This window comes from Onychomys torridus, chromosome 6, assembly GCF_903995425.1.
Source record: "Onychomys torridus chromosome 6, mOncTor1.1, whole genome shotgun sequence".
Taxonomy (NCBI): Eukaryota; Metazoa; Chordata; class Mammalia; order Rodentia; family Cricetidae; genus Onychomys; species Onychomys torridus.
In genome coordinates, this window is record NC_050448.1 from 110,602,895 (window position 1) to 110,617,321 (window position 14,427).

Consider the following 14,427-nt stretch of genomic DNA (forward strand, 5'->3'; position numbering starts at 1 on the left):
GATGTAATTCATGAACTTGGCCTTGCCTCTGTATTGAATAAAAATTTGACAGGCCTTTCAGATTATAACAGAACTCTGCAAAGTTGAATGGGTTTATGGAGTTAGGCCTTAATATTAGAGTTAATAGTAGAAACTTGACTTTCATAGTACTGTGTTGATGTGACAGGTAATGTTTCTCGTGAAAAATAAGTTAATAGGTCTGAGGTAAACTATGATAGAGACATATATTATTATTCACAATCTCTTTTTGAGCTGAGGATCGAACCCAGGGCCTTGCGCTTGCTAGGCAAGCACTCTACCACTGAGCTAAATCCCCAACCCCATTGTTCACAATCTTATATTTCCATGGTTTTTTCCCAGTATTGTTTCTTTAGGTCTTTGAGCGTTTTTAATACATTTGCCATCTACTAGTGTAGTCTTTTGTTACTTTACTACTGTAAAGTACAGTAGTAAAGCCCATTACCAGCCAAAATAGACAATAGAGGTACAAACGTGCCCCCCCCCCCAAAAAAATAACCCACAATATTACAATATTGTTTAGGTGTAGGTCTTGCTGTCAGCCATTTTAAGTTTTCAGTAGCGAACTGTCAGAGATCCTCCATCCCATAATTGTTGGAGTAAGGATCCTCTTAAACTCTGTGGGCTTTCTCTTAGCAATATCTCAGAAATTTACCAGAATAAAAACTTGGGGACTGGAGAGATGGATCAGCACTTAAGAACACTGGCTGCTCTTTAGAAGAAGAGGATTCAGTTCCCGGCACCCACAAGGCAGCTCCTAACTCTCTTTAGCACCAGTTCCAGGGTATCCGATCTCCTCTTCTGGCTTCCTTGGATAAACATATGCATGTGCATTCAGGCAAACACTCATACACAAAAACTAAAAATAATTTTAAAAAATGTATTGGTCATGCCTGTTGCCCTCCCCAGTTTTCTAACCACTGGTTGCTAGGATTTTGCTTAGTGTACAAATAATTTTGCTGCCTAAAAAGACTTCAGGAAATAGGTTGGGTATGTGGTGTTTATTGCAGTCCTTCTGTGAGATTTTAACCTAATGAAGTGAACTAGACCTTGTGAGAGCTTTCAGGATCTTTTCTGGATTAGAAAAAGGTAGAGTGGCCTCTTCAGCTTCTTAGATCTTCCAGGTTTTTAAAGAAAAATAGCTTGTCAGTAGGAAATGGGTTTAGCTCTCCCTGTTAACACATGTGTGCGCCAAGTTTCAAGAGAAGCATTTCAGGGGAAGGTAATTCTTTCTAAATAGGTAGTACAGCTTCTTACTGATATTTTATGTTCTTATTTGCCCTTCAAGGAACGTGGAGCCTTTATTTAGCAACTCCTAATATCGGCCAGTCTCTTCAATAGCTGTCTTCTGATTTCATTAGTCTACATAATAACTGGCAAAAAACACAAGGGGAATGTTCCCCTTGGCATAAAACAAGTCATTGTCTCAATTAGCTTTCACTTAAGACCATGTAGGTTAGGACATGTAGGCATGTCTGTTCTTGGAGAGGATTGAGCTCCCAGTATCCATATAGTGGCATCCTAGTACCAGGCACACATGCAATACAGACATACGTGGAGGCAAAAACATACAAATAAAACCTTTTTAAAGAAGACCATATAACTTCAAAAAGATTTATCCCTATACTCAGTAAATTCACAGTCAGGTGTGATGTAGACTTAACAGTGAATAGCTTCAGGGAACTGATCTTGTGAACATTGTTGTCTATATTTTGTTTGATCTATAGTAAAAAAAAATATCAGTTTGTAGATCAAACTAATGCACATGATTAAGACTATCACTTCTAATACTGTACTTCCAGTGTATTTCAACAAATCCAGATTTAGTTCATTGTGCTTAAAAACTCCAGTATCTTAATACTTTTGGGATATGTTTCTTAAAGCATAATCAACTTTTTTCTTACCTGATCCTTTGTTCTATCAAACTATATTTTAGTACTAGGTTTTCTAGGAAACTTTCTAAGCTGTGTACTTTGACAACCCCTACCATTACGTGGGTTTTTCTGTTTAATAACTACCTGGCAAACATAATGATTGCCTTTTCAAGATGTATAGGACATTTGAATACCTTTCAATTTAAGATTAAATGATTTGTGGTGTTGTTGGGGTTTTTGTTTTGTTTAGTTTTTTTGTCTGTCTTGTGCCTACTTGTGCTTAGTTTTATTTTTCTTAGCATTTTGAGATCTAGCATATTTGGTAGCTTGCAAAGTCAGCTCTGGTTTTACTGCCCTATGTGTTCCTTCTGGTCTGCTCATTCTTTGTTCCTGTCATGAACACAATTTGTTAATTTAAAAGCATTATTTGATTTTCATTGGTTGAATACTACATAAAACTCTGAGTGGAAAGATTATTTGAGGCATATATCCCAGAATGAATGTAGTCCTCCAGTCTCTGCCTCCCAAATGCTAGAACTAGAGACATGCTGCTGCTTTTCTTTGTTATTATTAAAACCCTTGACCTAAATTTGTGTTGACTATAGAGTAAGATTTTAGTGTATGAACTTACTATGTCTTCTTTGATTATTGCTGCAGAGGTGTCTTGGAAATGGAAATTTGGCAAATAGTCACTTAGAAATTATTTGAAGGGGGAAGAAGAAAATTATTTGAGTAGTAAGAAGGAAATAAAAAAGCTGAAACTTTCTGAAATTATGCCTTTGTTCTAAAGAAATGGTAATGCAGGCTGCCTTTGGGGGGGGGGGGGCTTTTCGAGACAGTTTGTGTAGTTCTGGCTGTCTTGGAATTCACTCTGTAGATCAGGCTGGCCTCAAACTCAGATTTGCTTGCCTCTGCCTTCCAAGTGCTTGGATTAAAGGCATGTGCCACCACCGCCTAGCTAGTAATAATACTAGCTTTTAAAGGCTTACTGATCCATAAATAGCAGCATATAGAAAACTAGTTTTCTTGTATTTATTCAGATAGTACCTTGATGTATATTATGTAGTTATTAGATATATTATAGTTCAACCATACTGTTTTCTGATCTTTATTTATAATAAGTGAAATAATTTTAAAACTATTTGGTAGATATTTTTTTTTGTTTAGGCCAACCATCATTGAACTTGTGTGTGTGTGTGTGTGTGTGTGTGTGTGTGTGTGAGAGAGAGAGAGAGAGAGAGAGAGAGAGAGAGAGAGAGAGAGTTTACATGTGGATGCATACCTGTTAGAGACCAGAGGCCAACATCTGGTAATCTCTCTCCATCTTATATTTTGAGACAGGTCTTCAGTAGAACTTGGATCTCATTGATTGTTTAGATGGGCTGATCAGCAAGGTCTGGAAATATTTGCCCTATCATAAAACTAGGGTTACCACCAACTTTCGATTCCAGGGGTGTTAATTGAGGTCCTCCTCATGCTTGAGTCAGGCAGTTGATCAGCTGAGCCATTTCCCCAGTCCAAACGTCATTGAATTTAAGACTTTTTAGATGCTTAAAGGATATTTCAGACTGCTAAACAAAAATTGATCATGTAGTCTGGAGATTTAAATGACATTCACATTAAAATAGACATTCCTATTTTAGAATTAAAACAGGATGGGGAATACTAGGTTTGGGTAGTTTAAAAGATTCCAAACTCATAACATCAGAGAAAGCACATATTCCATCTTTTAAATGATTTTTGCTATTTGTATTGCATAGGTAAGATGTATAGATTTTAAATGAATATTTTAAAATTTAAATCTTTATTTTATGGGATGGAGCATAGAGTTTGGAGGTGAATATTTTTTACCTTAAAATAGATCCTCCCCACTCCTTAAGAAAATTATACTGCAAAAGTCCAGTTAAATGAGTATACACACACAGACACAAATTTGTTTTTACTGTTTTGATTCTTGTATATAATGAAGTAGTGGTAATGAAGATTGTCATTATAACTAATGAAAGTGGGTTTTCCTGGGATTAGCAGGTCATTTCTGTGAGACTTGATAACTTGAGACACAGTCTCTCTCTCTACTTTGTAGCCCTGACTGTCGTGGGACTCACCATATAGACTAGGCTTGCCTGGAACTCAGATTTCTGCCTGCCTTTGCCTGGGACTAAAGGTGTGCACCACCACACCCGGCTTGAAACCATGCATTTTAAAAAGTCATTTAATACTGGATTGGTTGGTTGATTTTTTTTTTTTTTTTTTAAACAAAAAACCCTCAGTTTTTGAAAAGAGCCTATCTAAAAATTCAAGGCTTCTTAGGAACACCATAAAGCTTTAAGTGGAAAGTTATACACTCAATGTCCTGTAACGGGTTTCACTAAAAGTAAAATGCCTTTGGCATAGCTGGTACATATGACTAAATTCTGTGCTTGGTTGGACTTAGCCCCCACGATATCTTCTGCATATGCAGTTGTTATAGAATTTCACATGTATGTTTGAAATCTGAGACACTTCTTGTTTCAAACATTCCTATAAAATAATTGACTTGCCTGAGATAAGCAACATGTTACTTAGTATGAATATCGTTTCTTTGACTTGGTATGATGATTTTGTGAGGTTTCAGTGTGTATGTGTGTGTGCCACATACAGTGCCTTTCAAGGTTAGAAAAGGGCATAGTGGGTCATAGGAACTACTGGGCCACCTTTCCACCACCTAGTTTTGTTTGTTTTTCTATACAGTATTTCAGTAAAACTGATCAGAGGTTTTAGTGTTAAAGGTGAATTTTATCCTATTGGATATGTTGAAAATAGGGTGGTATGTGCTCCTGGCAAAGCATATAAAGGGTTGATCAATATTGTAGATTGAGGGATCTTTTGCTCTTTTGGTATTTCTTTTCAGTCTTTCTTTTTTTTCCTTCCTTGAAGTTCTTAGTCACTTTCAGGGTATCTGATCCCTTCTTAATTTTGAATTATTTTGGAATGCATTCTTAGAACTTTATCAGGATATACAAAACCAATCCTAACGTCTGTAAATATTTGATAATTTGTTTCTAGGCTGTCCTCTCCAACTCAGAATTTTCATATGTTGACTAAATGAACTGGGTGGGATCTATTTTTCTGCATGATTCTTACCTTACATGTTAACCAGTTTGCTTAATTGATTTCTTGCTTTGTTTCTTTTTAATATTGTCTTTTGTTTTTGAGACAGGGTTTCTTTGTGTAGCTTTGGAGCCTGTCCTAGAACTTGCTCTGTACTGTAGGCTGTCTTCAAACTCAGAGATCCACCTGCCTCTGTCTTCTGAGTGCTGGGAAAAGGAGTGCATCACCACTGCCTGGCTAGTATTATCTTTACTTCACACATTGTCGGTCCACAAAGATTGTTGAATTCTACATGTATGAACCAAATCTTGATAAAGTCTCGTGCTTGCTTTCAACTTCCAGTGATATTCCTGCTTCAACCTTCTTAATACTGAGATCGCAGGTGTCTGCCACCATACCCAACTGTTGCTTAGTATTATAATTTTTTAAGGGGCATTTATTAAACAAATTGGAGACATTTTAGTGGCATTATTTAAAAGCTGAATTTAAAACTTGGTGTAACTGAATTTTTTCTGTGCCCCACCTGGTCCACAGCTGCTCAGACCCAAGTAAACACACAGAGACTTAATTAAAACTGCTTGGTCATTAGCTCAGGCCTACCACTGACTAGCTTTTACACTTAAACTCATCCCATTTCTGTTAATCTATATATTGCCACGTGTTCTGTAGCTTTACTTGTGTGCCATTACATGCTGCTACCTGGATGGTGGGCTGGCGTCTCCTGACTCAGCCTTCCTCTTCCCATAATTCTCCTTATCTGCTTATCCTGCCTATACTTCCTGCCTGGCTACTATTGGCCAATCAGCTTTTTATTTATCAACCAGAGTGACATAGGTTCATAGCATACAGAACATCCCACAGCAACCTAGTTCTTAATTGAGCTCACAACTATAGTTGTGGCTATTCAGGATGCTGACATAAAGGATTAGTTGAACCCATGATGAGACCAATCTGGGTAATACAGGAAAGACTTTTGTTGTTGCTTTTCCAAAACACATTAGAGCAGTTAAGTTACTGCTGTGGGAGCTAATGAGATGCTCAGTGGTTAAAAGAGCACTTATTGCTCATGTAGAACTTTATTTACCTCCCAGCATCCACATGGTAGCTTTACAAACCCAGGTCTGCATGCCCATGAGCACACATGCAAAAATGATTTCATTTTATTCAAAACTGAATGATTTTTTACAATTGAGTGACTTTTAAAGATTTCCAGTGGATTCTGAACAAAAACAAAATTTAGAGGGCTCAAGTCCATGTCAGAATGGAACTTTGTCACTTTATACATAAGTTCTTGAAACACTGAAACATTAAACAAAAAAAAAATTAGTTGAGTTTGGTAGGATATTTTGTATTTTACCCAGGATTAGGATGGAGAAGACATGTATCATGCTGCATTGCTCAGTCTTTTTTTTTTTTTTGTAAATTTTTGACAGCCATTTTTTGTTTTTAAGAATTGTGCATGTGTGAGCACCATATGTGTAGGTGCCCACAGAGGCCAGAAGAGGATGTCAGGTGCTAGAACTGAACTGATGCCAGTGCTCTTAACTGCTAAGCCATCTCTCCAGCCCTTTTACATTTTTGTTAGAATAGACCACAACAGTTTGAAAGCATACTTCTGAAGTTCCTTCATTTGAAAGAATATTGTTGGGAGCTAGAGATGGCTTAGCTGTTAAGATCACTTACAAAGTAGCCTATAACTGCAATTCCGGAGAATCTGATGCCCTCTGACTTCTGTGGACACCTAGAAGAATGGTGTATACACATAAATAAATGCACAGAAGTAGTCAGGTGTTTAGTACTCTGCTAAATTGTCCCGGGAAAGACTTGTGTTTGGAATGGGAATATAACCCATGGTAAAGTGCTAAAGAGCTTGCCTTGGGTGTCTGAGGCAGTAGTGGGTTCTGTTTCCAGGACTACAAGGGGAAAAAAGAAAAAAAGCCTTGTTTTCAATCCTTTCAACAGACTAGAATTAAACTACTTGTATTTGTAAAGTATAATCGCAAAAAAATCTTTTTTTTTTTCTTTCCTCAGAGCTGAGGACCAAACCCAGGGCCTTGTGCTTGCTAAGCAAACACTCTACCACTGAGCTAAATCCCCAACCCCTCGCAAAAAATCTTTAAAGATAAATATAGAACCACTGGTATTTTGAAAAGGGATGAAATTGTGCCATCATGTCATCTAGGAGCTTTGATGCTTTAAGCCTTACTACCACTCCTGGTGTACACATCACATTGCTAATTTTTTAGTTCAGAAGCCATTGCCATAGCATATCAAGTAGGTACATGCTATGTAGCCAGCAGAAACAAATTTTCATTCACATGGGTTGGAGGAGTTGGTTAGTAAGGCTCTCGTCTACTTGTGTATTTGAGCCTTGTATGTAGTCCTTTAAAAGGAGGAGGTGTTTATCTGAAAAGGACCAGGAAATGAGGCTTGCTAATCTTAGTTAATCATATGTTAAGGAGAGAATTCTATTCACTTCATAGGCTTTTTAATAGATGAAACCAAAGCAGCATCTGCTGAGTATGCAAAGTAAAGGTCCTTTATACCCATTTCTGATAGTCTTGTGTTTTGTAAGAGTCTTTTGTGTATCCCAGACTGGCTTCAAACTCTGAGATCTGCCTGCTTCTGCCTCCTGAGTGCTAGGCTTAAAGGTGTGTACCACTGTGCCTGTTGATTCTGGTGTATTTAATGTAGTTAATACCTTAACAAGTAGGAGGAAGTCTAAACTTGGGGTCATGTTTTATACAATAGGGAAGATACACAGGACTTGAATAGGCAAACAATCCCTAGTGGTCATTTAGAAATTTGAATTCACTGAAGTTTACATTTTCTTTTAATGGTACATGACATAAATGAGTTGTGTAGTTACTTTCAATAAAAGGGTGTGTGTGCATGCAACTGGGAGTGATGGCACACAACCTTTAATCCCAGCACTTGGGAAACAGAGGCAAGGAGATATCTGAGTTTAAAGCCAAAGAGCTTCAGGCCAGCCAGGACTACATGATGAAACCCTGTCTCAAACAAAACAGCTGTGTATGGTTTTATGCTTAAAGTGTTTAAATATAGCACATGGTAGAATATCCATACTTGAGATACTGGAATTTTTCATTCTTGTACACCATATATATTAAATCTTATATCCAAAATAAAATGAAGTTAGTAATATAAGCTATTAAAAGTCTCTGGATTTCTAGAACACTGAGTAGAATGATGTATTCTAGATAGTGTGTTGCTCCTCTGTGGTGATCATATAGCTTATTTATGTAGGAAGTAGGATATATTTTCAGTATGAAGTACACTTCACTAGTTGCAGAGGAGTCTGTTTAGTCCATTCCTCCCCTTGCTGGCAGCTGCTGCCTGCTTATCTTAAAACTGTGAGAGATGGAAAGCTACAGGCAGTCTGTTCTGTGAGTGAAGCTGTAGTCAGAAATGGGGGTAGTCTCAAGCACAAACTTATTCATTATTAAAAAAATTTGCTTCCTAAACCAGTAGAATGGGGGTGGGTGGGGAGGTGGGAGGGTAATTTGCTGGATTGTGAATCTCCAGACTATGATAAAAAGAGGGCAGGAATTTAAAAAAAACATTATCTTGTGTCAGATCAGCAGTATAGCCATTTTTCCCTCCTCTCTGCTGGCATCCCTTTCTACAAAATACATTACTAAAACTGCATTGTTTTTACTAATTTCTTGAATTGGTTACTGTATGGTGGTATTTTCCATGTTTATATGCTCTCAATAAGAGCTGTTATGGTTTTTTGTGTTCTTTGGCCAAGGCATTTGATTTTTCTGGAATTTAAATTGGAAATTTCTCTTCTATGAGTTCTTGAGGGAGGTGTGCTTATTCAGAATATTCTACACTTTATGAATTGTTTAGTAAATTTCATTGAGAGGAGAGATTAATGTGTTCAGTTAAATGAATTGATGTGATATGTTGTTATAAGCCAAGATGATTCTTTGTGTTTTAAAATCAGAAATGGAGCAAAACATATTAGTTGGGCCACTTGGAAGGAGAGAGGATCTGATGACTAGCTAATGTTAGATTGAGCCCAGAGCAAGCAAATAGCTTTTTTGGTGGTGGTGAGGGGGGGCGTTGTGTGGAAATCTGTTTATGGACTACTTCCATATTTAGATGTGGTAGGTATAAAGAACTTAAGCTACCCCTGTATTCATTGGGGAGGGTATTGAAGGGAAGTGGCTCTTAACTGACTTGGGCCATAGAGATAAATGTAAGTGTTGAAGGCAGCAGTACATTAACATTGGGTTGAGTATATGTACTTAACATTTTTTGATGATAAAACACTAGTAAGGCAGAATCATTACTGGTTTTTATGAATCTAATAAAGGAAACTACTTTTTTAATACAACGTGCTAGCTATCATGTACATGCCGGTCATTGAAGAACAGCTAAAAATGAGCACTGAGTTAATAGGCTACATTAATCAGGAAAGGGCATGTAACCCTAGATAAGAGGTGTTTCGGGTGGAAAATGGAGTCAGATTTTGGGCGAAAAGGGTTTTATGACAGGTAACAGGGAGCATCTAAGATGGTCTGGAAAGTTAGTTCATCAAATACGTTGATCTCGGCCTTGCCTACGTTTTTAAACTTTTGGTGGCATTTGCTACTACTATACTTTGTCCAGAGGTTAACTTTTGTTCCTATAATAAAAATTTAATGGTGTATATATGTTACTATAACTCTTAGCATGCATCTGATTAAGCATTGCATTAAGCTTTGTATTCTAGGAGCTGGATTTAAAATTACTTAAGATTTCTTTCTCCGCTAATGGGATCTTTTTTTTTTTTTTCAACCATGAATGCATGTCCCTTTAAGGATGTAAGTTTACTATTTAACTGCATATCTTTTCTTAAATTTAGACTACATAACCTACCATCTTCTGTCTTGGTTTAGGAACTTAGTGATTTGGCCCGTGACCCTCCAGCACAATGTTCTGCAGGTCCAGTTGGAGATGACAGTAAGTAACTTGGTTTTCTTTTTAATGACCAGCTTTAGAAAGGGTTGTATGTTTTTGGAATAATGAAGTTTTTGTTTTGTTTTTCCTTCGTCCCCTTTCTAGTGTTTCATTGGCAAGCCACAATTATGGGACCTGTAAGTATTTCAATTTTGCTTTTCATTGAAAATATTTACTTTATCAAATTTTATTTTAGACTTTTGACCTTAATACATTAGTGTTACTGTATTTCTGGTATATCATAGCTAACATGGCTTTTAAAAAAATAAGAAATGTCATTCCTTAAATGTTTATGTCTGTAATGTTATTCTGTAGTACACCATCTCTGAACCCTCCAAATCCTTTTTATTGACTCTGTTTTTGTTTTTTATGTGGCAATGAAAAGCAGTCATTAGCTTCCCTTTAAGGAAGCAGTTCATTCTACCATAGGTTGTTCCTCTGGCCCTGTGGTCCTGCAGCTGCTTATGAAATAATCACTCAGACTTATAATTAATTACAAACTGTATGGCCTATGGCTTCAGCTTCTGGCTAGCTAGCTCTTTTATCTTAAATTAACCCATTCCTATTAATTAATCTATGTTGCCACGTGGCCATGGTGTTACCTGTCTGCTGGCATCTTGTCATTCCTTTGGCTGCTGCTGGCATCTCTCTCGACTCTGCCCCTCTTCTCTCTGTATCTCCACTTGGATTTCCCGCCTGGCTGTAAGCTTTCTTGCCATAGGCCACTGGGAGCCACGCATACAGCATATAGAAAGCCATCCCACAAGCACTTCTCCTTTTCTGTCTAATCAAGAAGGAAGGTTTTAACTTTAACATAATAAAATTATATATAACTAAACAGTTATCAATCAAGAATTAGTTATAATATCTAGTCTATTTGTATTTGGCAAAATTAAAGAAAATATTCTTATCTATTCCATTTCTGAGTCTAAAAGTTTCATATCTAATTTCTCTTTTATCATGACAAAGGAAAATTATTACTACCTAAACCTCAATTCTGTCAAAGACCCCATAAGGATATAATATTAGCTAAGTAAACAAGGAGTGCATTATAAGCAACTTCCAAAGTTCTAGAAATGTCAGAGACATCTGTCTGGCTGCCTGCACAGTCACCCAAAGTTCCTTTGCAACATTGGGGCATCCATTTTCAGCCTACAGGCCTAGAGTCTGGCTGACGTTTTAGTGAAGCAGGAAATTTGAAGGATTGTCTCACCTATTGGCAAAGTTTATCAGTCGCTTTTCCCTATGTCCTGCAGAATGTCTGCCAGTCACCTCTGAGGCAGGAACCTGAAGGACCATCTCGCCTTGTTTAGGCAAAGTTCAGTGGTCACTTTCCTGTGTGTCCTGTGTATCCCATCTATATAACATTAAAGTCTTGAAGATTACCTACTCAATTGAAATAGATGTATATGAAAAAACTATCATGACTACAAGTTTGATTATCATAGATGACTGATTATTAATCTGTATTTCTCAACTATACACTACAATTTGAAATGAGGTACACAAACATAATACCACAAATGGGAATAAAAATATATACAGTATAACAAAATCAACTTCAAATTTGTGTCAGTAAACCAAAATCCATAGAAACATTTTAAACAAGTTGTTGCTCTTTAAAAGTAGATTGAATAGGGGTTGGGGATTTAGCTCAGTGGTAGAGTGCTTGCAAGCACAAGGCCCTGGGTTCAGTCCTAAGCTCGGGGCGTGGGGAGGTGGGGGGTCTAGATTCAATATTCTACCCTTTTATCCTATCATATCTATATCCTCTTTTCCTCTTTAGAGATTGCATTTATAATTAACCCCCTTTAAATAAAAATAAACATTTATAAACAATATTTTGGGAATTTGGGCATAGGTTCTCATACAAGTTCCTGCTGGTTGGGGGTGCTGGCAATCTTATGGGGATCCTGAGAAAATTAAGAATTATATTAAATCTTGGCTGTAGTAGTCTGTGAGGCTATTTTGACCTTTTAGGAGTCTTGGTTGATCAAACCATATTAGCCTGGAAGCAATGCACAGGTTCTCATCTAATGTGAAAACAAAAGCAGAACCTCTTTTTCCAGAGTAACATACCCTTAGACCGGAATTTTGAAGTCAGGATACCTTTAAAATACACATATTGGTTTAACTCAGCAGCAAAGACGACACATTCCAGACTCTTATGTAATTTCCATGTTTGCATGGCTTAACTTTTACAGAGGTTGTGGGCAGGAGCCACAGGGAGTGTAGGGTCTTTTTGTCATGTGGGCATCACTAAGATCAATCCACATAGTCTATTTAATGGGTAGTAGGGATTTATTAAGATACAAATTGAGGAAATATATTCACGAATACAGAATAGAGTAGACAGCTGAAGTTGTCCTCTGATCTGTCCGGAAGCAAATTCACCTCCCAGGCAGCAGAGAGAAGAGGCATGTGAGTGACCCTTCTCCCTTTCCTTTTAATGGGTCACTTAAAACAGCAAGAAGTACTGCCTCCTTCAGGCCCTATAGCCCAAGGACATGGGTGGAGCAAATACCACTACAGTAAGAAGACAGGATATTCCAAGTAGAAAAAAGGAAGGAGTGTGGGAGTTGTACTACCTTCATGACACTGTACTGTAGAGTATACTTAAAGGCTATGGTAAATTTAAAAGCAGAGAGTACATGGTAGTATCTAAGAATTCATTTTGACAAGAGAGTATAGGAAAAGCGAAAGGAAAAATGCATTCATAAGCCATTGCCATAACATACAGACAAAAGATAGTAACACTTTTGAGCTATAAAACAGCAGCATTGGCCAAAAAGAAGCAGCTAATTCAAGAAATAAGTTCTTTTTTGGTGGAAGACAGGGTTTTGCTCTATGTAACCAAGCCTGACCTAGAACTTGAAAACCTTCTTTCTCAAGCTGCCTTCAAACTCATAGCAATTCTCCTGCTTCAACCTTCCAAGTACAGAGATGACATGCAAAAGCCCCACTATACCTGACAATCTTCAAGTTCTTTAGGATTCAATCAAATGAGAGTGTAAGAATTACCTAGTTTTCTGCCTTGTCTTGTTTAGGAAGGCATAGAAGTATTGAGATTAGAATGCATGTCATAAAGTAGATAACAATATTTTAATAGGCTTGAAAATGTGCCCGGGGTGAATGAATACACTATAGAGGAAAATTGAGACTGTAAAATACAAGGTCAGAGATTAGAAGCAAAAAAATGGATCTGTAGACACCATTTCAAGAATGCCATAGAGAACAAATACTTGAAGGGAGCAAAAGAAACAGGAATAAAACTAAAGTAGAAAGATTCTAAAGAATCTGTTAATTCTCGGTTTCAAAGGTTGAAGTCAATCAGTTGCTCAAAATTATGATATTTTGTTTGTACTAAAATGTGATTTTATTTGTATGTTAATAAAGTAGCCTGGGTGGGTCAGAGCTAATAGCAAGCCATAGCAGAAGCCAGCGGTGGTGGTGCACACCTTTAATCCCGATTACATGACAGGCAGATCTGTGTGTTCAAGGATACAGCCAGCTTGGAGACACATGCCTTTAATCTCAATACCAACCATAGAAGACCTGGAGGTCATGTGGTTAGGTTTACAACCAATGAGAAGGCAGAACAGAAAGTCAAAGACACAGGAAGTAGGTCTCTTGCTGAGGGGAAGGACTGCAGCAGCAGGAATGGCGGTTTTAAGTCTCAGCTCTTAGCTACTGCTCTGACCTCTTGGGCCTTTAGCTCTGCATTTGGCTCTGTGTTTCTTATTTAATAAGACTGTTACATCTACCTTTAGCGCCTAACATGGGGCTCAAACCCACAACCCTGAGATTAGGAGTCTCATGCTCTATGGACTGAACTAGCTGGGCCCACTGAGGCAGGGAGCTGGACTGGGCCGCCAAGCCCAGCCGAGCAGTTTTTAATGAATTCTTACCACGTTGGGTGCCAAATAATTTTTTGTTCCTTTGGTTTGGGTTTTGTCTTGATTGGGTGGAATTTTAGTGTATCATTGAAATACTTTAACCCCTTAAAGTTGCTTAATATTTGGCTTTGCCTAAATTTCAGCAATCGCTCTTTTTATTGAATTAATTTTTATTCAACATATTGTGTGAGTGTGCACACATGTGGATGTGCTATCCTATGTGAAAGTAGAGGACAGCTATGAAAGTCAGCTCTATTTGAACCATTCCTTGCCTGAGATTCCAGGGATTGAACTCGGGTCATCTAATGTGGTGGTAGGCAACCTTTACCAACTGAAGCATCTCACCCACCAGCCCCATAGATTTAGTCTCACTAACTCACGTAATGCCACCGATTGGTTCCCTTAATTTTTTTATTTTTATCAGTTTTTATGCGTTTTGCAGTCTGAGGTGGGTTTTGTTTTTTAGTGAGCATTTTGCAGAGAGCTCTGGTGGCATCTAGCTATAATCCTGTGCTTGAGGAGGATGAGGTAGATCAGCGTGGGGAAACAAGATGTTGGCTGAGAAAACAAAAGTAGTATGA

At 37.7% G+C, this 14,427-nt stretch overlaps 1 protein-coding gene across 3 annotated transcripts in view; it reads left to right on the top strand.

Annotated features, from left to right (window-relative positions):
• Window positions 1-14,427, top strand: part of Ube2d3 (ubiquitin conjugating enzyme E2 D3) — a 28,907-nt gene that overhangs the window by 7,541 nt on the left and 6,939 nt on the right. For all 3 annotated transcript variants that reach the window (XM_036189826.1, XM_036189825.1, XM_036189824.1), the window contains exons 3-4: window positions 9,890-9,953; window positions 10,056-10,087. In XM_036189826.1, coding sequence (XP_036045719.1) covers window positions 9,890-9,953; window positions 10,056-10,087 — 96 coding nt within the window. The remainder of the gene's footprint in view (window positions 1-9,889; window positions 9,954-10,055; window positions 10,088-14,427) is intronic.